Source organism: Papio anubis, chromosome 17 (genome assembly GCF_008728515.1).
Source record: "Papio anubis isolate 15944 chromosome 17, Panubis1.0, whole genome shotgun sequence".
In the NCBI taxonomy this organism is placed as follows: Eukaryota; Metazoa; Chordata; class Mammalia; order Primates; family Cercopithecidae; genus Papio; species Papio anubis.
The window spans coordinates 7,975,815-7,999,888 of NC_044992.1; the positions used below are offsets into that span (position 1 = coordinate 7,975,815).

At 42.6% G+C, this 24,074-nt stretch overlaps 1 protein-coding gene across 5 annotated transcripts in view; it reads left to right on the forward strand.

Moving 5' to 3' along the window:
- NDEL1 (nudE neurodevelopment protein 1 like 1) overlaps window positions 1–24,074 on the forward strand; it is a 79,856-nt gene that overhangs the window by 33,005 nt on the left and 22,777 nt on the right. For 2 of the 5 annotated variants that reach the window (XM_031657363.1, XM_031657362.1), the window contains exons 3-9: window positions 886–1,039; window positions 1,927–2,075; window positions 3,713–3,849; window positions 5,877–6,050; window positions 10,191–10,282; window positions 15,411–15,562; window positions 16,174–16,637. In XM_031657363.1, coding sequence (XP_031513223.1) covers window positions 886–1,039; window positions 1,927–2,075; window positions 3,713–3,849; window positions 5,877–6,050; window positions 10,191–10,282; window positions 15,411–15,562; window positions 16,174–16,279 — 964 coding nt within the window. In that variant the 3' untranslated portion in view covers window positions 16,280–16,637. Of the gene's footprint in view, window positions 1–885; window positions 1,040–1,926; window positions 2,076–3,712; window positions 3,850–5,876; window positions 6,051–10,190; window positions 10,283–15,410; window positions 15,563–16,173; window positions 16,638–19,245; window positions 19,281–22,809; window positions 24,044–24,074 lie in introns of those variants that run through there. The other 3 variants (XM_021928730.2, XM_021928728.2, XM_021928731.2) reach the window with 3 other exon arrangements.

Here is a 24,074-nt window from a genome sequence, read left to right on the forward strand (position 1 = left end):
AGAATTACAAAGAAAATCAATTATATTGAAAAAAGTTATCTAAATATTAAACTACTTTATGGCATAGTAATATGTACTTCTGTATTAATGCATTAAATAAAAAAGATACAGAAGTGAATGTAATAACTACCTAATTTTGAAATAGTCATGAAAATAAATGTATTTAGAGATATATGCAACGATTCTATGGTGATGTGAAAATATCTGTGATTTCTGTTGAATATGGTAGAAGGAAATGCCAAATTTGTTACTTTATTTATTTTTTATTTATTTATTTATTTTTTTGAGACGGAGTCTCACTGTGTCTCCCAGGCTGGAGTGCAGTGGCGGGATCTCGGCTCACTGCAAGCTCCGCCCCCCAAGTTCACGCCATTCTCCTGCTTCAGCCTCCCAAGTAGCTGGGACTACAGGCGCCCGCTACCACGCCCGGCTAGTTTTTTGTATTTTTAGTAGAGACGGGGTTCCACCATGTTAGCCAGGATAGTCTCGATCTCCTGACCTCGTGATCCACCCGCCTCGGCCTCCCAAAGTGCTGGGATTACAGGCTTGAGCCACCGCGCCCGGCCAAATTTGTTACTTTAATGAAAGCAAAAATGCATTTTTCTGGCATCTGAGTTCTGTGGTGGAAGAAGCTAATGGTATTGAGCTATGTAGCCTTACTTTTCTTAAATATTATAATCACTAACTTGTGGCTCCTTTTTGGGCTGGTCATCTTCATTGAACCCTGAATATATACAGTAAGAGATGCAAAACAGATTGTCTTTAGTATATTTTATGAGAGCATTAGCATTCAAGCAAAAATTATCGAATTGCTATAGAATCACCTCCAAGACTATCCTTGTGGTTCCTAGTGTAACTCATCTTTCCCACTTTGTTTCTGATTAGCTTCCAGGAAGCTCGGGATGAGCTAGTTGAATTCCAGGAAGGAAGCAGAGAATTAGAAGCAGAGTTGGAGGCACAATTAGTACAGGCTGAACAAAGAAATAGAGACTTGCAGGCTGATAACCAAAGACTGAAATATGAAGTGGAGGCATTAAAGGTAACTGCAGCTGTAGACGCTGGTGTCTAATGTGTTGGGTTTTATTAAAATGAGAAATATATTTTTCAGGTGCTTAAGAGAAGCAAGTGACAAAAAATAGTTTGGAAAAAAAGACTTAAAGTGAATTTTTGAATAAATTGTTTTCTTTCATGGAACCAGGGGAAAAGATGGTTTAGAGTTTAGGAGTTCACTTTGAAACTTTGTAGCTGTCACTTTTCTAGCTATAATATTCCTAGCTATATTATTATAGTTCCTATAATTTTCAAAAGCTACCTGATTATTTGTTTTGACAGATAGATTGCGTCGTTCTGCTGTATGTTTATAATTATATTGATAGGGAATATGCATTTATTTCATTATTGTTCGTAGCCCTTTCAGTTTTGGAGTTTAGTTTGGGTTAAAAATTTCCCTTCTAAAAGGAATTTTCAGGAGCAAAAGGATTAACTCCTTTCTCTGCCCTTCACCATTTACTGTAGCCACGTGCTTGAGGGTGTTTAGTGTCTGGGCAGTGGGTGGGTTTGGGGAAGGTTGGGTGGGCAGGGAAAAGGTAGGGAATTTGAACTCTGTGCTTATCCTGGGCCGCATTTAGCCTGAAAACCCAGAGGTTTCCTCAACAAGTTTGGGGATTTTGAGGCAAGGGTTTTTATATTACTTCTTTTCAGAGAGATTGTTACTGGGTTTCTTTCTGAGAGGAGAATGGTTGACAGAATTTAACACAGAGTTTAGGTACTTAGAATGAATGTGTCATTTAGTTGTTTTTAAAATAATTGTTACAAGAGTGTGGGTAAATTCCTCGGGTTCCCCCCCACCCTTTTAACTTGAGTTACCTCTTTATTAAAGAGGACTGTATATTAATGACATGTACTTTCCTATACTGATGCCTTCAGGAGAAGCTAGAGCATCAATATGCACAGAGCTATAAGCAGGTCTCAGTGTTAGAAGATGATTTAAGTCAGACTCGGGCCATTAAGGAGCAGTTGCATAAGTATGTGAGAGAGCTGGAGCAGGCCAACGACGACCTGGAGCGAGCCAAAAGGTAAACGAATGACTGCATTTTGTTAGAAAAAAACTATGTTGGTAATTAGTGATTAAAATCTTTATTAGGCTCTTCCCCTAGATCTTAGTCCCAGAACATTTGCGACTGGTGTTTCATGTCACCTGTAACTCATTGGATGGAAAGGAACCCCAAATCCTCATCTCCCAGATAAATGCCCTTCAAAGCTTTTCTCTTTCAATTTTTCTTTTTTCTTTCTTTCATATACTATGGTCGATCCTATTGGTTTTGTTTTGTTTTGTTTTGTTTTGTTTGAGACAGGGTCTCGCATTGTCGCCCAGTCTGGAGTGTGGTGGCATGATCTTGGCTCACTGCAACCTCTGCCTCCCAGGTTCTAGAGATTCTTGTGCCTCAGCCTTCCAAATAGCTGGAATTATAGGCATGTGCCACCACACCCAGCAAATTTTTGTATTTTTAGTAGAGACGGGGTTTTGCCATGTTGGCCAGGCTGGTCTTGAATTCTTGGCATCAAGTGATCTGCCCGCCTCGGTCTCCCAAAGTGCTAGGATTATAGGCGTGAGCCACTGTGCCCAGCCTAGGTTTTTTTTTTTTTTAAACTGTCTCGTGCATTCCCCCATCTTCCCTCTGTGCTCTTAACACTTCCATACTTCCTGTAGGTCCTCACATCTTATACGTGGATTCTGTAGTTATCTTCTAGCTGATATGTCTTTATATTTCTATTCCTTTTTATTCTCTTTTGTTTTAATACTGACTGATGGGTTTTCTTCAAATGTTGATTTCAGTTCACATTTTCTGAGCAACCTACAGTGGCTTGCTATCTCTGTTGCCAAACTTTTATGCATCTGTAATTAGTTGTTTCTTAACCATTCCAAACTTATTTCCTATTACTTTATAATTGTTTCCTGATATTTCCTGCCTTAATATTTATCCAGTAAGTCTTAAGTGACTGACATGATGCTAAACTTGCAGATGTGGAGCTAGTCTGGTCACTACCTTTGGGGGTGACAGATATGTACATTCACTATGATAATACCCTAGGTAAAAAAAGTGGGCGGGCTGCTCCAGGGCATAAAGGAGGCAGCAGCCAGATTGGTTGCGGAGGGCAACCAGTCAGCGGCTGAAGTGAAGTTGAAGTTACAAAGGGACACCCTATGCAAATGTCTGAGTGGTTGCAGCAAGCAAAGGGAATAGCCTCTGGTCCTTTTGTGACTTAGGTGTGGAAAGTTGGGGTTTTCCTTTTGATTTAGTTCTAGGAAGTCAGTGTGAATAGGCCTTAGGTTCCCTGACTTGGGACTTAATGTTTTAAACAAACTCTTACATATATTACAAGTTTTGAAAAGTTTTCTTTCTGAAAATGTGTAAACTTAATTGTATTGTGTTCAAAACCCAGTGGAGATATAAATAGTGTAACAAACAGCCTTTCCGTAGGGAACATTAAGGAATAGGTGGGAATTTAAGAGAATATATTGCATATATTACCCAAATGGTAGAGACACTAAGTGCCAGCAGTGGTCAAGAAGGGGCAGGATCATCTTCTTTGAATGGGACCAGGCTGGCTAGGTCAGGAAATGTCATGAGATAAACTGACAGTTTCCTTTTGCACTGTCTGTTTGCACATGTTATTTATTTAATTCATGTACTCTAATTTTTCTTTTTAGGGCAACAATAGTTTCACTGGAAGACTTTGAACAAAGGCTAAATCAGGCCATTGAACGAAATGCATTTTTAGAAAGTGAACTTGATGAAAAGGAATCTTTGTTGGTCTCTGTACAGAGGTTAAAGGATGAAGCAAGAGGTAAAATTTATAACTTAAAGAATACAATTGACCCTTGAACAATATGGGTTTGAATTGTATGTGTCCACTTATACTCTGATTTTTTTCAACCAAACACGGATTGTAAATACAGTATTCATGCCCTTCAAAACCCTGTATATGGAGGGCGGACTTTTCATATATACGGGCCGACTGTGGGACTTCAATATGCACCAATTTTGGTGTAGGTGGGGGTCCTGGAACCAATCCCCATGTATACTGAGGGACAACTGTGTTTGTCCTCCCTTACCTTACTGTCCCTATGCCAGAGAAGCTTAGAGTCAACTTTTTTTTGAGGCATAGTCTCACACTTTCGCCCAGGCTGGAGTGCAATGGTGCAGTCTTGGCTCACTGCAAACTCCGCCTCCCAGGTTCAAACGATTCTCCTGCCTCAGCCTCTTGAGTAGCTAGGATTACAGGTGCCCACCACCACACCCAGCTGATTTTTGTATTTTTAGTAGAGATGGGGTTTCACCATGTTGGTCAGGCTGGTCTCGAACTCCTGACCTCGTGATCTGGCCACCTTGGCCTCCCAAAGTGCTGGGATTACAGACGTGAGCCACCACGCCTGGCTCCATCTGGCTAAGTAAAAAAAATTTTTTTTGTGGAGACGGTCTCAGTATGTTGGTCAGGCTGGTCTTAAATCCTTGGCCTTAAGTGATCCTTCTGGTTCTGTCTCCTAAAATGTTGGGATTATAGGTGTGAGCCACTGTGCCTGGCTTCTTAACCATTTTAAAGTGTACACTCCAGTAGTGTTAAGTATAGTCAAATTGTGTAAACAAATATTTAGAACTTTTTCATCTTGCAAAACTGAAACTATACCTTTTGAATAGCGACTACCCATTTTCCCTTCCCTTCAGCCCCTGGCAACCACAGTTCTACTTTCTATGATACCTCATGTAAGGGAAATTATACTGTATTTGTGACTGGTCTATTTTACTTAGCATAATGTCCTCAAGGTTAATCCATGTGTAGTATGTGACAAAATTTCCTTCTTTTTTAAGGCTGAATAATATTCCATTGTATGTATTCATTTTTTTTATCTGTTCATCTGTGGGTGGACATCGAGTTGCTCCCATCTCTTGCTATTGCAAATGATGCCGCTGTGAACATGGGTGTGCAAATACCTCTTTGAGATCCTGTTTTGAATTCTTTTGGATACATGCCCAAAAGGGGGATGACTTTGTTCCTTTTTTAACATAAGCAAATATTCTGTAGGTTAAATTGTATAATCGGAAAAGATAACATTAATTTTGGGTTAAAAACTTGATATTGGCTGGGTGTGATGGCTCACGCCTGTAATCCCAGAACTTTGGGAGACTGAGGCTGGCAGATCATTTGAGGTTAGGAGTTCGAGACCAGCCTGACCAACATAGTGAAACCCTGTCTCTACTAAAAATAGAAAAAAAATTAGCCAGGTGTGGTGGTGTGCCCCTGTAATCCCAGTTACTTGGGAGGCTGAGGCAGGAGAATCTCTTCAACCCAGGAGGTGGAGGTTGCAGTGAGCCGAGATTGTGTCACTGCACTGTAGCCTGGGCGACAGAGCAAGAAGAATGACGAATATTTAAACCACTCCGAATACTTTTCTAAAACTAAATATTTCATAGTAATAATAGTTAATGCCAACTCATTTAAAATTACAGAAATGCACTTAGTTGATTTTGCAATAACCCCAAAACTACAACATTTGAAAATAAAAGCAAATGAGTTGGTGAAGAATATTTACTTTTGTGTGAATTGTACTGTGGACTCTGCACTGTTAGTTTTTGCATACGAGCATAAGTAATTTCTCTCAGATTGTAACATTTTTAAATTCTAAAAGATCATTTAGACAGTAGTTTTGCCATTTTTATTCCCCTAGAAATAAAAGTTGTTAATAATTAAATAGGAAATTTGTTTTTGAGAAATGGTAATTTAGGAAGATCTTTATGACATTTTAGATGTCACTTTTCTTCATATATTTGCTCCCTCTAGTGAATATTCCTGCCCTTGTTTGGAATATTTTACAGATTTAAGGCAAGAACTAGCAGTTCGGGAAAGACAACAGGAAGTAACTAGAAAGTCGGCTCCTAGCTCTCCAACTCTGGACTGTGAAAAGATGGACTCCGCCGTCCAAGCATCACTCTCTTTGCCAGCTACCCCCGTTGGCAAAGGAACGGAGAACACTTTTCCATCACCGAAAGGTTTGTAATGTCTTTTCTTTTTGAGGCCATGTGTTAGATGATCAGCTTAAGGGGGTTTGTTGCTGAAGGCGGTTGCTAAGGTTTAAGGAGTAATTTTAGTTTAAAAGTTGGTGAAGTCTAGTGCTATGTGAAACAGAAGAAGGAATTGTTTTCCTAGGCCACTCATACATAGGAAACAGTGAAATGATGGCTACATTTAAGATGAGATTTTTAAAAGTTAAAGGTTTTTAGGGAAAATTTATTTTTTGATGATAGCAATAGATTTTGTGATTACAGCAGTACATTTAGGTGGAAAATTTTAAAAACACAGAAAAAAAAAAAAGAAAATAAAAATCATGTTATCTTACCACTTACAGGCATCCACCATTAACATTTTGAGTTTTTTTTTCTATTGTGTGCTTGTGTGTGTTTGTGCACATCTCTTTGTTACATACAGATTTGGGGATCATATTTAAATACAGTTTTATTTCTTCCTTTTGCCACTTTCCATGTCCTGAGAGACCTGAGGCCTTTCTACATAGAATGTACAGAGAATCATTAAGTTGCCTTTCAGACTCATGTAAGACCAGCTTGGGTAGACATGCCCATTCTGTTACATGCTTCAGGAGCTGCCATTTTCAAAAGCATCATTCGGAGTAATTGATGATTTGCACATACAGAATACTCACATTGCCATCGCCAGTGCGTTTTTTAAAATCCAGATAAGCAGAAAAACCATCTAGTAGCCACTAGATAGAACCTTACAATAGAATCCTAAAGCTCTCAATTGAGATTTGTTTAGATTTTGCAGCTCGCAGTTCATATTTCAGCTACTCTCATCCCCCCATGCTTTTTTTTTTTCCACCCTATATTGAAGCTGTCATCCCACCCTTTTTAAAATATGGGATTTTATCTTTCAGAATGCTGTGTGGGCAACTAGTACAGTGAGCTCTGTATGTCTGTGCTACTCAGTATATTATCACCAGCCCATGTGGCTATTTAAATGTATATTAAAATGAAATAAAATATAAAATTAAGTTTCTTGGTCACATTAACCACATTTCACGTGCTCAGTAGCCCTTGAGTAGATAATTCAACTTGTCTTTGCCTTGTTACGAGATGATATCAGATAAAGTATGTGCAGGTGCTATATGGTCGTAAGGTGTTACTGATTGCACCAGTATGTGCCAGGTTTACTGCTGAGGACAAAGGGCAGGCAGTAGATTATTAGCAGTCACCAGGAGCCCTCACGGTCAGTTTTTCAGACTAGCCACTTGTGTATTTGAAGATTTCCCAATTACATCTGAGGACTAACAGTTTTAGTTTTATATTACTGATTAGAATTATGCAGATCTGAAAATCCTTTAGTTGAAGACTCATCAGAATAGTGAAAAGCCTCAGTTGAGGTGACACCCACAGGTGGTGCACATTTTTTTTTAATAGCCCGTTAAGAATTTTCGTTCAGGGACTTGGGGAGTCAACAGGACATGGAGCCTGCTCTGACACAGCATGAGATGTGTCAACTGTATGGCAGTAGTATTTGCTTAATAGATATGTTTTTAGTCTGGAACCAATAGCATGAATTTTCACAGGCTAACCTAAAAGCTGCTGTGTACTAGATCACTGCAATTTCATTACAAGAAAGCACTGAATTGGTAGGGCGCAGTGGCTCACGCCTATAATTCCAGCACTTTGGGAGGCTGAGGCGGACGGATCACTAGGTGAGGAGATCGAGACCATCCTGGCTAACACGGTGAAACCCCGTCTCTACTAAAAATAGAAAACATTAGCCGGCCGTGGTGGCGGGTGTTTGTAGTCCCAGCTGCTCGGGAGGCTGAGGCAGGAGAATGGCGTGAACCTGGGAGGCGGAGCTTGCAATGAGCCAAGATTGCGCCACTGCACTCCAGCCTGGGCGACAGAGCAAGATTCTGTCTCAAAAAAAAAAGCACAGAATTGTGAGCAGCAGCAGGTGGTCAGAGAAATCGGTGAGATCTTAGAGCTGATCTTTCTGAAGTGGTCTGTCTTTAATTGTATTTTATTTTTTACAATGTTTCTTTTCCTTTTTTTTTTTTCTTGAGATGGAGTTTTGCTTTTTTTGCCCAGGCTAGAGTACAATGGTGCGATCTCAGCTCATTGCAACCTCCACCTCCTGGGTTCAAGCGATTTTCCTGCCTCGGCCTCCCAAGTAGCTGGGATTACAGGCACCCTCCACCACACCCAGCTAATTTTGTATTTTTAGTGGAGATGGGGTTTCACTGTGTTGGTCAGGCCAGTCTCAAAGTCCTGACCTCAGGTGATCCACCCACCTCGGCCTCCCAAAGTGCTGAGATTACAGGTGTGAGCCACTGTGAATGGCTTACAATGTTTGTTTCTAAAAAGCATTTAATGCACCTTACCATAAAAGCACAGGTTTAATAACACCTAAAATATAAAACTCGAATAGGGAAAAATGAGATCTAGCAATCCCTGCCAAGAACAGTACAGCAGTGTTTTATAGCACATCGAGCACCTATTATATGTCGTGCATTTTTCTAGATGCTGGGAGCGCAGTGGTAAGACAAAGCCCCTACCTGCAATGAGATTGCATTCTAGAGGAGGAGAAGGATAGGAAACAACAAAAACCCCGCTCCAGTATTCTCATTGCTGATTAGCACTCTGTGGAAAACAAACATAAAAAATAATAGCTAACCTTTATTGAGTACTTACTATGTACATTTTTAAAGTACATTAACTAATTTAAACTTCACAACAACTTTATGATGAGGTAGTTGTTATTTATCCCCTTTTACATATGGGTAACTTACCCAGTGGCTGAACTGGATTTGTATACAGTAGTTCAGCTCAAGAACCCTTAATCATGATGTCATATTATCTCTTAAAAATTAAGAAATGTGCATGACTGAAAACCTTACTGAGTGTGGAAGATGTGGGTAAATATCATGGTAAATACCATGATTCTGAATGGGAAGACTGAATTTTCTTACAATAACCATTCTCCCCAAGTCAATCTATAATTTTAACTTCTAATAAAAAGCCTAACAGGATTTTAAAAATTGGTATGTTGATATTAAAATTATTCTGGAATAGTAAATGTGCAAGAACAGCTGAGAAAAGTTTGAAATAGGCCCATAACAAGAAGGACCTTTGCCTTTTGAGATATCAAAATATATTTTAACATTATAATAATTAAACTAGCATACTTCTGATAGAATAGGCTAATAATTCAATGGAACTGAAATATATTCATATATTTAGGGAATTTAGTTAATAGTTATAGTGCCGTTTCAGATGAGATGAGTTTTCCCTAAATGATACTAGGACAATTGGCTATCCATTTAGAGGAAAAAAATTAGATGTGTATCTTATAGACACTATAATTTCTAGGTGAATTAAATGATCTAAATGTAAAAAAAAAAAAAAAGAAAAATACTAAGAGAAAGTATGGGAAAGATTATGCCATTAAGATGGAGAAGCCAAAGGTTCTCCTACCAAAACACAGCGTTTACAAGATGAATGTCACACTGAGAGATACAATGTATATCAGAGAAAGGGTGAATATCCAGAATGTATAGAACTCTTACAGATAGATTACAGGAGGAAAGACAAACCAGTGGAGAAACGTACAAAGACTGAACAGCTGATTTTCAGAAGAGATTCAAATGACTAGTTACTATGGAAATAGAAAGTAAAGCAACGTGACTATCAAATTGTCAAAAAAAAAAAAAAAAAGATAATACCTAGTATTATCAAGGGCACCCCCACATAGATTGCTGATGTGACTACAGGCTTTTTAGAGAGCATTTTGGCAGGGTCTGTCAAGGTGAAAAAAAATGGACATATGCCTGAGCTGGCAGTTCTATTTTTAGGAATCTCTTTTTCCAGAAATACTTGTCTAGATGTGTAAGAGTATATGTCCTTGTAGCATTATTTGATATAATTTAATTATATATATATTTGATATAAAAATAAAAATTTGATATAATGTAAATATGCACCCATTGGAGAGTGGTTAAGCCTACTTATGGTATCTGTACTTTGTCCATAGTTGGAAATTGTTTGTTGATATTGCATTGAGTGTTACACTACGTTGTAACATCAACAAGAAGACCCAAATATCAAGGGAACTGCAAGTGTAATCACTCAGCTTTTATTTTTCTCTAGCTATACCAAACGGTTTTGGTACCAGTCCACTAACTCCCTCTGCTAGGATATCAGCACTAAACATCGTGGGGGATCTCTTACGGAAAGTAGGGGTAAGTTTCAATTATTTATCACTAGGTGTTTCCACTGACAAGGTATTGAATTATTTCTTAATTTGAAGTGAGGGAAAAAAGAAAGGAGACTTTCCCGTGGTAAAAGCTGTCATGAAGCTGACAAGCAAAAGCATCCATTGACTGGCCAGAGGCTAGTCCAGATGACACTTCAGGATGCCCCTGCAGAAGAGCCTGTACCTTGAGCTCTGAGGTTCCCACCGGGGCATTCTTCCTGTTCTCCATTCCTGTTTCAACAGCATGACGCCTCTGTTCTTGTCTAGAATACTTTGTCTAAGGCCTGCTGTGTGTCTTCTACCACCCTCATCCTGGTCTTTACTGTTGTCTGCCGTCTTCCTGGTCATGCCCTTGTCTTGTGTTTGTGGGACTTTAACATTTGACTCATGGCATTACTCTCTATTCTTAGTCTTGCCCACCTTATTGTTCCTTGGCCACCTCAACCTCAGTGCCTTCTTCTTGGTGTGAGCCTTGGATTCCAGAACAGTTTTGCTTCTGAAATATTAAACCCAGCCAGACGCGGTGGCTCACACCGGTAATTCCAGCATTTTGGGAGGCTGAGGTGGGTGGATCACTTGAGGTTAGGAGTTCGAGACCAGCTTGGCCAACATGGTGAAACCCCGTCTCTACTAATAATACAAAAATTATTCTGGCGTGGTGGCAGGTGCCTGTAATCCCACTACTTGGGAGGCTGAGGCGGAAGAATCGCTGGAACCCAGGAGGTGGAGGTTGCAGTGAGCCGAGATTGCACCACTGCCCTCCAGCCTGGGCAACAGACAGCAAGACTCCGTCTCAAAAAAAAAAAAAAAAAAATCCGTTTTTCTGCTTAATCAGTGTTTTACTCTGTATCATACCTACTCTTTAACCTCATCAAGAGTATTACCCCATTTTTTGGTGTGTTTGTTTTTATCTGCCATCTCTTTCTTTCACTTCCTTTCTTTCATGGGTGATCTCACACATCTCTTACTCTGTCACTGTTGACTTCATGGTCTCTCTGGCCACAAAGAAGGTCTGCCATCTGAATTACTGGAAACAGTTGCAGAATCATGTGGATTTATGCCACTATCAAGTCTGCATTTCTAGCATTAGCTCCCATTCCTGTTTCCCTTAGTGACTTTCACCTCTCCAACCCTTGCCATTTCCCAGTATCTACTACCCCCTTCACTTATTTTCGTGTGTGACACTTTCTAAAAAATGTAGAAATTGCATTATACTTTATCTAAAGCAGATATGGGAGGCCAAGACACAGGTCTTATGTTTGCCTGTTTCAGCTCATCATAGGGGTTATTTTCTGACCATCAGATTAAACCTGCATTTTAAAGTTAAAATACAAAGTAAAGTGCATAGGTCATTTCTATAGTACCTAAAGTAATCTTTCTTCACTCCCAAGATAGATTTTAAAATCCTCTGTGTTGGAGTATTTGTCTTTAATACTTGAAATAATATGCTTATTTTTCTGTTTATCTTGATTTACTCAACTTTAAGCAGAGATGAGGAATTTAGATCACCTCCTCCCAAATTTTAATTTTTATTTTTTGTTCTTATAAAAAAATTACTTTAATGTTCTTAAACTTTCATTTCCAAATGTATTAGGTTATATCTTTTTTTTTTTTTTTGAGACAGAGTCTCGCTTTGTTGCCAAGGCTGGAGTGCAGTGGCATGATCTCGGCTCGCTGCAACCTCCGCCTCCCGGATTCAAGTGATTCTCCTGCCTCAGCCTCCCGAGTAGCTGGGATTACAGGCACCCACCACCATGCCTGGCTAATTTTTGTATTTTTAGTAGAGATGGAGTTCACCATGTTGGCCACACTGGTCTCAAACTCCTGACTTCAGGTGATCTGCCTGCCTTGGCCTCCCGAAGTGCTGGGATTACAGGTGTGAGCCACCATTTCTGGCCAGTATGAGGCTATATCTTAACTCTCTGTTCTCTCCCTTTCTTCCCCTGACACTCCCACTCCGCTTTCCCTTTCTGAGCCCTCTACTAGCTGTGTGAGCTCTCTGTTGGTTGGTTCTAAAAATGGAAAATTAGTCAAACAGCATTTGTAACAATGCCTATATATGTGTTATTTACTGTGTCATCACAGAGGAGATGCTGGACTTTCGGGTGGGTCTTTATATTTGTGCCACTCAACAAATGTGTTTTGAGAATTTTGTTCTTTAACTGTAATTTACTCAAAATCATACCGGGTTTTTTAATATTTCATATTGTAGCTGACTGTATGCTGCTTTCTTTTCCTAGCATTTGTTTCCCCTTCTCTCTTTTGAGTAGAAAAAACCTGTACCTTTCTTTGCTCTCGTATCTTCTAGTTGCTTCTTCACACTCTTTGCGGGATGCCCTGATGGGCTTCGAGGGCTGCTGCGTTGTTGTTGCTCTCGAATTTCTCTCCATTTTACTCTTGGGTTAGTTCTGCCTATTCCTCAACCCCACGTTGTCGTCTCTCTTTGTTCCTTGTTTGTTTTGCTTTAGTACTTTAATTTATTCAGAAGTGGTGCATAGAAGTTTAATTTGGCATCCTTGTATGGTTTACACATTCAGCTGACAATCTGTCTTCTAAGAGTTATCAAAATAACGACCTCCAAAAGTCATCAACACTTGGCGTCTGCTGCTGTCCACCAGCCTTTGTTGGCTTTTATGAATATTTCATTTATGCCTCTTTACACTTTGTCCGCTGACTTGAACTGGAAGCCGTTCTCGACTCTTGCATCCCCTTCACAGAGAAAATGAAGGCCATTTGTTTTAAGCTTCTTTGATTTCTTTTCTCATCTTCTGCTATTACCCTCCTATTATTACCTCTGTTTGTAGCCATTCCTCCTTTTTGTCCCCGTGGTAAAAGTGCAAATTCCTACCTGTGGCTAATTTTGTCCATCTGTGCTTTGGATCTCATTTCTTCCAACCCTCAAATCTTTATTTCTCCTGTATCTTCAGCCTTTTACTATATATGTGTTAATATCTGTGTGTAGTGTTTATGTATTACGCATTAGATGTTATGTATTTTACATGTATACTTTGGTATTTCTGTATTGCATGCTATCCACATAAATATATGTAATACTTATGTGGTACATATTGCATACTTTAAAGCTTCTTGAAAGCGTATCTCCGTTTTTTGTTAGCATTTTGACTGCATGCACACTCCCCAGACACTTTAGCCTGGGCTCTGTCCCCTGCTCGTGCCGCTAAAACTGCTCACTGGTGATCTCAGTGCTGTCAAATCCAGTGGATGCTGTTCTGTCCTAATTTTACTTGAAGCATTCAACACTGACCTTTTTTTTTTTTTTTTTTCCAATGCCCTCTTTTCTCTGCTTCTCTGATGCTGTTTCATGGCTGCTCCCAACTTTCTTTCCATTCCTCTTAGTCATCTTGTAGGGTCTTCATCTGCTCACCCTTTCGACATTGGTTTTACTCAGAGTTCTGTCCTTGATTTTCTGATCTTCTTAATCACAACCATAGTTTCATCCACCCCTGGGTGGGCATATCTTTCAAATCTTAATCTCTAGACCACCCTTTTCCCCCTGAAAAGACCTGGTGCTTGTGCTTGGATGTCTCACTGATGTCTCAGACATAAGTTGTGCCTGCCGTGTGATAGATACTCAATATGTATTTGAATGAATGAGCGCGTGTCTTGAATATAGGAATTGAATGGCTCTCAATTTCTACTGTGTATGTGTAGCTTTGATAAGCTGCTGAATTATTGCTGAATTATGCTTATTCAGAGTTCGTCCTACAAGGTCATTACCTCTCTTCCTTGTTTCTGTTGTCATTTTAGTAGGTCATTGGACTTTTGTCATAGGAAAGAAGGAGAAGAAAAAAGTTTGTCTGTTTTTGTTGCTGTTTCTTTTTTTTGAGACAGCGTCTCACTCCGTCGCCCAGGCAAGAGTGCAGCGCTGCTATCTAGGCTCACTGCAATCTCTGCTTCCTGGGTTCCAGTGATTCTTGTGCCTTAGCCTCCCGCATAGTTGGGATCACAGGTGCATGCCACCACGCCCAGCTAATTTTTAAAATTTTTTCTTTAGTAGAGACAGGCTTTCACCATGTTGGCCAGGCTGGTCTCGAACTCCTGGCCTTGAGTGATCCACCTGCCTCGGCCTCCCAAAGTGCTGGGATTACAGGGATGAGCCACTGCGCCCAGCCGTTGTTGCTGTTTCTTTAATAGCTCTTATTGAAATGTGGGGGGAGGAGGTCCAAATGGATTCTCAAAGTGAAGTATATTTTACCTGTGGATTTAATTTAGCTGTGCATTCCCAGTCCTTTACTGTCGTGGATAATAGACATGAATTGTGTGTGTATATTTTTTATATATATATATATATATTTTTTTTTTTTTTTGGAGAAGGAGGGGTTTGATCTGGGCAAAGTGTTTATGGGAAAGAGGCAGTTGATGATGTCTAAGCGCGTGGAAATACATGAGAAATGCCTGATCTCTTCATGCCATCTGTGTTGGCAGAGCCTGGTGCTTGCCAGATGTTGTGGTGACAGGTGCAAAACAAGGGTGCCCAATTTAGAGGTAAATGCTAAAAGACCAGTGTCATTTGCAGGTGAATTATTTAATTACAAAGGGTATCAGTTAAACATTTTACAGAGTGCTCTCAGAAATAAAATAGCTTTTAATTTCATGTAAAGTGTTGTAAATGTTCTCATTCATTCTCATGCAGTAGAAAAAATGAAGAACCTAGAGAAAGAATTGGCTGCCCTAAAAAAAATTCTCAAGTGATATTTTTGGGTTTTTTAATAGTGCTTGCTCCCCAAACACACCCTGCTCCTAACACCAACCAACAGTCTACAATTTAGAAACGAACAATGGATGGGACAAGAGACCTGGGGTCTGCTGTTCGACCTCCCGTGCCACACTCTTCTTACTTGTGAGGGGAAGATTACGTGTATTTCCCTCAGTAACACTAAGAGGAAAAAATAAAATATTCTGAGCTCATTAGAAAGGGAGCGTAAGTATTCAGCCTTTTTATTAGAAAGTTGATTGATCATGGCTGAACTAACCACCATTATCAACTGAGATGAGTAGGTTTTGAGGCTTGAAATAGAAATGGTTTGAAATGCAAATTTTTATGTGCAGCTACTGTTTTGACAACCGTATCATTCCTTCTTTTTTTTTTGTAGGCTTTAGAATCCAAATTAGCAGCTTGCAGGAATTTTGCAAAGGACCAAGCATCACGAAAATCCTATATTTCAGGGAATGTTAACTGTGGGGTGCTGAATGGCAATGGCACAAAGTTCTCTCGATCAGGGCATACATCTTTCTTCGACAAAGGGTAAGTCCTGAATGTTTTAAGTGATAATTTTTTGAGTAGTAAAGTGACAGATTATTAAGTGAGCATAATGAAGCCTTGAAAAGGTAAACTCAGCTTGGCAAACCTGCCTGCAGCCTGTTATCATTCTAATCTTAGGGGACATGATGTCTGTTGTTGTCCTCTAGTCCCCGTGGAGTCTGTTGCCCCAGGAACCCTGAATCTGAGGCTTCTGTCCTGGGAAGCAGACTCTTGCAAGGCAGCAGTGTGAGGCTCTGGGGAGTCAAAACGACTGTGATAAGGTCCCTGTTCTCCAGGTGCTTACAGGCTGGCAGACTTGCAAATACTTTTTCGGGGTAGAAGAGAGCATCACAATTAAATATATGCAAACTGTACAACAGACATCCCCTGTGAGAATTTTGGAGAAATATAAAGCCCTGAAGTACTTAGGCACTGGATCAAATACAGTTTAGGAGATACAACTTTTGTATAAAGTTAAGGCTCTTTTGAAGACTGAAATAAAATTGTCTTAAGATTGAAGCATCCTTAATGCAAAAAATTTCAGTTGGTATAGAAGTATATGAACTAAAAAGCCATTGTTTGCTGCCTTCACACTGTTTCTGCATTCCTTACAGGTATTCCAACGCATGTCAAATCCTATTTTTATGCATCTGCTCTAAGTTGTTTGTAACAGTTATGGGATTTTACTTTAAATATTGCTTTGCAGTGTGCCTATCATGACTTCTATTGCCATTATCTTTCCATGTCATGTATATTATTCTACCTCAATTTACTTATTTTTAAATACTGCATGGTAATACATGGTTGTACAAGTATGCCTTAATATGGGTCACTGTTAGGACCCGTGGCCTGGGATGCTCACGGTGCTGCCTAAGGTAGGTGTTACTGAAGCAGCCAACAGGCACCCATGATCCCCTGCCACTGTCTCTGCTTTGAGTCATAGAGGTCATTCTTGCTTGTTTTTCTCTGAAAGCAGAACAGGTACAACTCTAGAAATGTTCACAATTTCTTAAAGCAGCTGGCACTTTCTGCCGTCCCCAATAATTATGGCACATTTATAAAGGAGCAGATTTGACACACAGTGCACTGTGAAAAGGCTCTTCTCCTTGTAGTGGAATGTTTTGGTTGATCTCTGTCCCTTAAGAGAATTTCACCCTGAGGTATATACATTTCATTAAGGGTTTTGTATTGAAAACACATTCTGAAACCTCACTATACAAATTAGAACTTTATTCTTTTTTTAACAAATTTTTTAAATAATTTTTTTTTTCTTTGGAAGAGATGCGGTCTCACTGTGTTGCCTAGGCTGGTCTCAAACTCCTGGGCTCAAGTGATCCTCCTGCCTCAGCCTCCCAGAGTGCTGGGATTGCCACCGCGCCCAGCTGAAATCAGAACCTTATTCTAACCATTGGGTTTCCTCGGGTGGAGTAAATATAAAATTGATTTTCCTCAGGCTTAGGAGTTTCAGGCAGACTTGAGGCAGCCCTTGTTTTTATACTGGAATGGTAAATGGAATGACTGGACGGTTTTACATGAAAGTAGCCATTTCCCCTAAATGATATGGAGAATGTTTAGGGTAGTCTTCATAAATGTTGGAAACAGTGCCTAATTATTTTTCCCTACAACTTATAATGACCCTCTACTAGAGTAGTTATTAGTCTCTCCTTGGAATCATATTTCTTGATGGGCCTCAGGTGCCTTACATGAGAGCAGGCATGAACCATAAATGGATAGGTTGGACAGGTGCCTGTGCATGTGGAAGCCCTTAAGAACAGTCACGAGGAGGGAAGGATGACACTGTCTGTTCAGGGTCACTACTCCTGCCTGCCACTTGCCTCCCAAGGCAGAGCACCTGGGCAGGGATTGCCAAGAGATGTGGGGACCTCAGGGTGAGCTGAAGCCAGGAATGGGCCTTGGGCACACTGGCTGCACCCCTGTCCCTTGAGAGCATCCGAGATGCAATTGTAGGCTTTACTTCTTGAGCTGAACCCGGAATGGCTGTGCTTCCCAATCAGAACAGTTGCAGATACTTAGTGTTGGTTTTAAATGATAGACATTTTACATTGTGCCTTTTCTATTAAGAAATACGCTTTTGTGAACTGGCTATCGTGTGAGTGTTTAGCTTATGTGATAAGTAGATTGTGTATGCACACTGGAGTATGAAGCTGCTGTTGCTGGAGTTGTCTTTCTAGCTGCTATGTTCCTGAGGAGAACTCTTCCGTGGGTTTTGCTGTGTTTCCACTTTCTGGCCGCTGTGCTTCGATTCTGGCTTCTGGCCTGCCTGGCTTTTTACCTCTGGCCTTTCTTCCTGCCGACCTGTTGACCAGATCAAAACCAAGATGTTGTGTACCACCTACAAAAGGAAGGGCAGGCTATCGCAGTTCCTAGGTCCATTACACACTCTGGCAGGTTAAAGAACACAAAAGCCTGTCTGTATAGAAGTGTAGAAGTATGGCTCGTAGTTTCAGCAGGAGAAAAGCCCATTGGAAAAAGCCTCCACTGCAGAGCCTGCCTTGCCCCTCCTCTCTCTCACTCCTGGAGTCCACTGTGACCTGCCTCCCTCTCTTAATTTGCCCATGAATTTGTTTTCTCTTTATTTATTTAGACTTGTTTTTCTTTACTTTGTCTATTTAGAATCGAGCATTTCTGAAGTTCATTAACTTCTCTGGTCGCATTGACCTTTGTTTTAATTGTTCCATTTAATTTGTTGTTTTTCGTGATTTTGTTTATTTGTTTTTCCTTTTTCTTTTATCTTGAATCGGTTTTTCTTTTTCCTTTATTTTGTCTTAGAACTTGTTTTCCTTTCCTTTTTCTTTCCGAAGCGATTAGAACCTGCCCTCCCTCCCTCTCACTCCTGAGTCCACTGTAGAACCCGCCCTCCCTCCCTCTCACTCCTGAGTCCACTGTAGAACCTCCCTCCCTCTCACTCCTGAGTCCACTGTGGAACCTGCCTGCCCTCTCACTCCTGAGCCCACTGTAGAACCTGCCTGCCCTCTCACTCCTGAGCCCACTGTAGAACCTGCCCTCCCTCCCTCTCACTCCTGAGTCCACTGTAGAACCTGCCTGCCCTCCCTCTCACTCCTGAGGTGTCTGTAGCACCGTGGTGATAGCTCACTAGTGCCGCTAGAAACCTGTGGCAGGGTTGTTTGGGGGAGAGACGTCATCAAAGTAGGTTTGTGTGCGTGTGCGTGTGTGGGTGTGTGTGTGTTCCACCTGCCCACCCGCTGAAACTTTAGATGCAGTGAGGCCTTCTAACATAAAACTATATACCTTAACTGGGCATATTGCTTTGTGGGATTCAAAAGTATTTTGTAAATTCTGGTCACTGGAGGGCTTCTTAGAACCAGGATTTTGTCTAGTCTCTGATCACTTCTGCCAGTTCCTGAAACGTGGGCTGCCGTGCCTGCTTCCCAGGTGCCGAGCTGTTTCCTTCAACCGTGGTCACCCTTTGTCTCACCATCTGAAAGGACACACATTTCATGTGGAGTGTGGTCCCTGGATTCTCTCAAAACCATTCTATTTTTTCCCCATAACTTTATGTAGTTTCTTATGTAATGTGTCTCTATTTTTGTAAGCCACTCTGAGTTGTTCTGGGCTGCGTGTAGGTGGGCATGGACTAATTTTAGGGCACGGTGTGGAAATAGTATTTGTATTACTGTTTAATATGTTTTCCTTTCTTTTATTAGGCAAGAAAAAGTCATATTTCCCACGTTATTCATGGGTAACTGAATTTGTTTGCTGTGCTCTTTTTCATTCTTTCTTAATCCTGGTGTGTGGTGGAAGACACATTAACAGTCTGGTTTTACTAACTGCATGGGGCTGACCCAGCTTTAACTGACTTACAGCCCATCCGTGAGCTTTCACGGTCCTATTCGACTTGACTGGATGCCGTTATTATTAGTTCAGCTGTGAGACACAAGAGCAAATTAGTTGCAGTGGTCCTGGGGTGGCTGGGAGTAGCATGCCAGGTGGCACGCCTGAGTAGGCTAGGGCGCTGCAGTGTTGATTTCAGAGTTTGGCGATGGCGGTTTAGGGTTACTGTCAGGCCCTGGGACCACCTTTGACTGTCTGCCTGGGACTGGGGTTCTTCCCGTTACCCAGTTGCTTCTGTTTTCTCACATCAGGACCAGTGTGAGCCTCCCTCACCTCTGTGCTCACGCATGGAGTCCCCAGTTAAAATGGAATGGTAGATGGGGACGTGTGTAAGATCTGCCTTACATTTCAGAACTGCTTTGCAGTTTGCAGAGCCTGGGCTGAGGACTGGAGCAGGCCGGAGCTGCTCTGAGCCCACACTCATCCACTGAAATAGGGAGACTCGGGTGTGGCGTGTGCCTACCTGCCAGCTCTTCTGGATAGCTGGAGCCCACCCTCCTGCCTTCTCCAGTGTCCTCATCCTTGCTGCTTTGACAGATTTAATGTTTCCATCCTTTATCTCGGCTGCTTTAGATTTATTGTCCCGAGTAGCTTCTAAATGTGCCTTGTCTCTTCCCTCTTTTCACTTCTTCCACTGCCATTTTACAACTGACCTTAGCGCTTTTTCTGAGCTGGATTCTCTACATTTCAGTCTCCTTAACTAGTCTTTGGTGGTAAGATCATGAAATTTTATAGCTCTGGAACCTTTTTCTACATATATGACTCCCAGATCTGTATCTTCCAGCCTGCCCCGTCTCTCTTCCTTCAGTCCGGTCTTGTCCACTGGGACATTGCCCTGTGGCCCTTCGCTGCTCCCTGAAACTGAATATGTTGAATATAGAGAGTCTCTTCTCTTGAAAATCTTTTCCCCGTGCACAGCTTTGCAGGCCCCCGAGGGGACTTCACCAGACCTGTCCTCCCATCTAGAAGGCCAGCTTTCTTCTCTCTCTGTTCTTTAACTTTCTACTTCTTGATTCAGGAGAGAGGCGCTAGGTGAGACGCTGGTGGATTGACGTTCTCTCTCTACTCCACCCGCCTTCACGTTAAGCGTTCCATTTCTGTCCAGATAGAAATTTACCGGTTCTCTATAGCCTGGGCTGCACCACTTACTTTTCCCATTAGAGCCGGCCTGCACTGGGAGTGCTGAAGTGGTTGCTTGCTGAGGGCTTCTAGGTGGCCTCTCACCAGGAGGAGGCTAGGAAAGGGTCCTGGCCTGGGCATCTGGAGGCAGCTGTGGGCCCGACTTCCCCATCGTCTCACTAGGTGAGCCTAGGCTAATGGCTGGACCTTCTCTTGCTTTGGTTGCCTTGGCAGTGGAACAGTGGGACGAACCTGATGTTCCTTAAGGTCCATCTCACTTGAAAATGCCAGAATCCCATCCTCAACCTGCTCGAGGAGCCATCTCCTAGTTGCTGCTTTTGCACACCCCCGTGGCCCAGGTGCCAGCTTCTTCTTGGCATGCAACAGCGCTCCCTCTCTGCCGGGTTCCGGGGCTGTCTACAGTGCCGGTTTGGGGGCTTGCCCTGCCCCTGTGGTGTGTGAGGCTGGGAATCTGAGGTTCACGTGCTGAGAGCTGCGGCCGTTTGTGGGGCCTGCCTGGTTATCCCTGAGGTTTCTAGAAGCAGGTGTCAGGGACTCTGGGACTAGCCAGACAGATGGAGCCTATTATATGAGGGCTACCATGGCAAATAGGATATGGCCTTGGCCCCAGAAGAGGCACAGGCCTGTGACCTTGGGAGAACGGGAAGGATGGTTTCAGACTTGCAAATGTGTTGAAGCTTAAAAATCAGACCTCTCCTAACCCAGCGAGGAAAGGGACAGTCTGGCTGTTTGTCGTTGAAGTAGGACAGTGTGCAACAGGGAGAAATGACATTTGTCAGAGCCTTTCTCCTGAGGCTCTTGGTCTCTGTATGGATGGTTGGAATTTAAACTCCACACATATACTCTGAGTTTAGTTTCTTTAGACACGAACTTTGTTTCTTCCAAGTAGGCAGGGACTGTTTGTCAAGTCTCTGCATGCCTGTGTCCCTGTGAGGTTTTCCTCGCCTCGCCAGTGTACGAAACAGCTGTCCCTGCAGGGAGTGTGTGTCCGCACTTTTTTTTTTTTTTTTAAGGAGAACCTCTCTCCACGAGTCTGTCTTCAGCTCCCTGGAGCCCTCTGGAGCGGGCGGGGGCAGTGGTGCGCAGGCGTGCCGCCGTGTGGCCCCTTGCCGTGGTTGGCTTTGTCTCCTAAATTGCTAGTGGGACCGGTTTTCCTAGGAAGCTTTTCAAGGTGGAAAGGCTGAAGTGGCTCCTGAGAGAGGTTCCAGGCTGCACACTCCCTCCCTCTCGCTGCTTCCTGTGGCTGCGCTGCACGGTGGGTGAGGGGGACGCTGGGGGGCTCCCTGCATCGCTGGGCTCCGGGTGCGCTGGGTCCTGGCTGCAGGCTCTTGGGTTGGGCTGGGCTGTCTGCACACCAGTCTGCATTGAAAAGCCTACTCATCTGGCATTGCTTGCTAAACCGTTTTTAAAAAGTTCTTTTTCTCCACCTTGTTAAGATATTCATGTATTAATACATTATATTTGGAAAATGTAAGGAGATTTGGAAAATGATGAAAAAAGGATCAAGTAGTAAACAGAATTCACCCACAGCCCAGAGGGCAGAGAAGTAACGATTCTTAAATTTTCTATGATATAGATGATCCTATGTACATGTATGTTGGTGTGTGTGTATACATATGTGTGTGTGCATATATATAATGTGTGTATATATCCATTTATTTGTACACACTCCCCGCCCCACCCCTGCACTGTGGATTTAGCTACATGGATAGTAATGTCTGTCCAAGGGGCCATAGTCTAGAATCTAGAATATATACTATTTGCTTTTTTTTCTTTCATGTCATTGAACATACAGAGTTTGGTAACCTGCATCTTTTCCCACTTAGTTACATTCGGAATATTTTCCCATGCTATTAAAAACTTGTGGAGTGTGTTTTTAATGGCTGTGTAATATCTTATTGTTTAGTTGCACCATTATTTATTTAACTAGTTCGCTGTTGCCAGGCATTTAGACCTGCTCTGTGGGGAAATAATCAGGACTGTGGCTTCAGTGGCCGGTGTGCAGAAGTTGCCAAGAAGGGTCATGTGGTCCTGGTTCCCCAGGATTCCCAAATGCTCAATTCTCTAACCAGCTGGTGCTTTCCAGGCAGCCAGTCCCCCTTGGGCCATCAGGACCCTCCTGCGGGCAAGGAATAGTTTGGGAAAGCAGATGAGTTTCCTGCTGTGTGTGAGTGATTTTAAATGAGTTTGTTTTTCTTCTCCTCTCTCTTCCCTCTGTGCTCTGGTTGCTCCCACAGGGCAGTAAACGGCTTTGACCCCGCTCCTCCTCCTCCTGGTCTGGGCTCCTCGCGTCCGTCGTCAGCGCCGGGTATGCTGCCTCTCAGTGTGTGAGTGCCCAGCCTCCAGGTGGGGGCTCCTGCCCTCCTCCAGCAACCCAGGACACCCACGCCTCACCCCTCGGTGCCTGGGCCCAGCCCCGTGCCCCTCCGTCTGCCTCCGCACGGCTGGCAGAGGGCAGGCTGCATGCAGTGGCGGCTGCTGGGCCCTGCCCAGCCCCGGAACTCTGCGCGATATCAATACTGGCTATTTTCTCTTCTCGCCGTAGTGCCGTTGGTTTCACATGATTGCACTTTCGTGGGTCACAAGGTGATACATCCGTGTATTACTTGGTTACTGGATGCAGAAGTACCCATTCATCGCACCTGCCTCGTAGCCCCCACTCTGCTGTGCTGATAGGGTTTAGTTGTGTTTAGGACATTGCAAATCTTCTAGAAGTTCTCCCCCAAATCAGGTCAATGTGTGCCCTCCTGAGCTCCCACCCAGGCATCTCCAGTGCTCATGATCATGTGTCCCCCAACTCCGCCCCTCACAGTTTGGGCCTGTTTCTGGCAAAGAGTCAGGAAGGTTACTGAATTAGGGAACATTTTCTGCACCTTCTGATTTTACTTAAGCAGCTACCATTCCATGGACTTGCCTCCCAGAGCAGCACAATGCCCGTCTGAGCCCCACGTGGCAGGAGCCTCTGGGACGGCGCACACACGGGCCGAGCCTCTGTGCTGTCTCTTCCTCCGGGCGCCTCAGACTCGGGGTGAGGGAGGTGGGCAGCCTCTCGCCAGCCTTCCCGTCCTTCAGTTCAACCACATCTTTGGAGCGTTTTTGTTTTCTCTCCCAAGGGCCGTCCCGTTGTGTTCGGAAGGGTGAGTGGCTGGTTCCAGGGCGGGCTGGTACCAGCTCCGGGGCGGGCTGAACAGCGGCGGCTGTCCCTGTGCATCCTTTGATTACTCTCATGCTGCATTTACTGTTTACATTTGTTTTATTGTACATAGGTTTGTAAACATTATTGCCTAAGATATTTGTATATAACTTGGGCTTTGTAGCTTTTATTTATTCAGAACTCACATGGCATGTTAATGACTCTGATGGTGTCCTCCTCTGGGCAGCTGTATAGGATCATCATGTGGTTACAAAAAATACTTCCCCTCAAAAAAAGTCTTTTAATGTGGAAACAATAAATTTCACAGAAAAAAAGGATTGATGTTGCTTTATTCAGTCTCTGCCATCC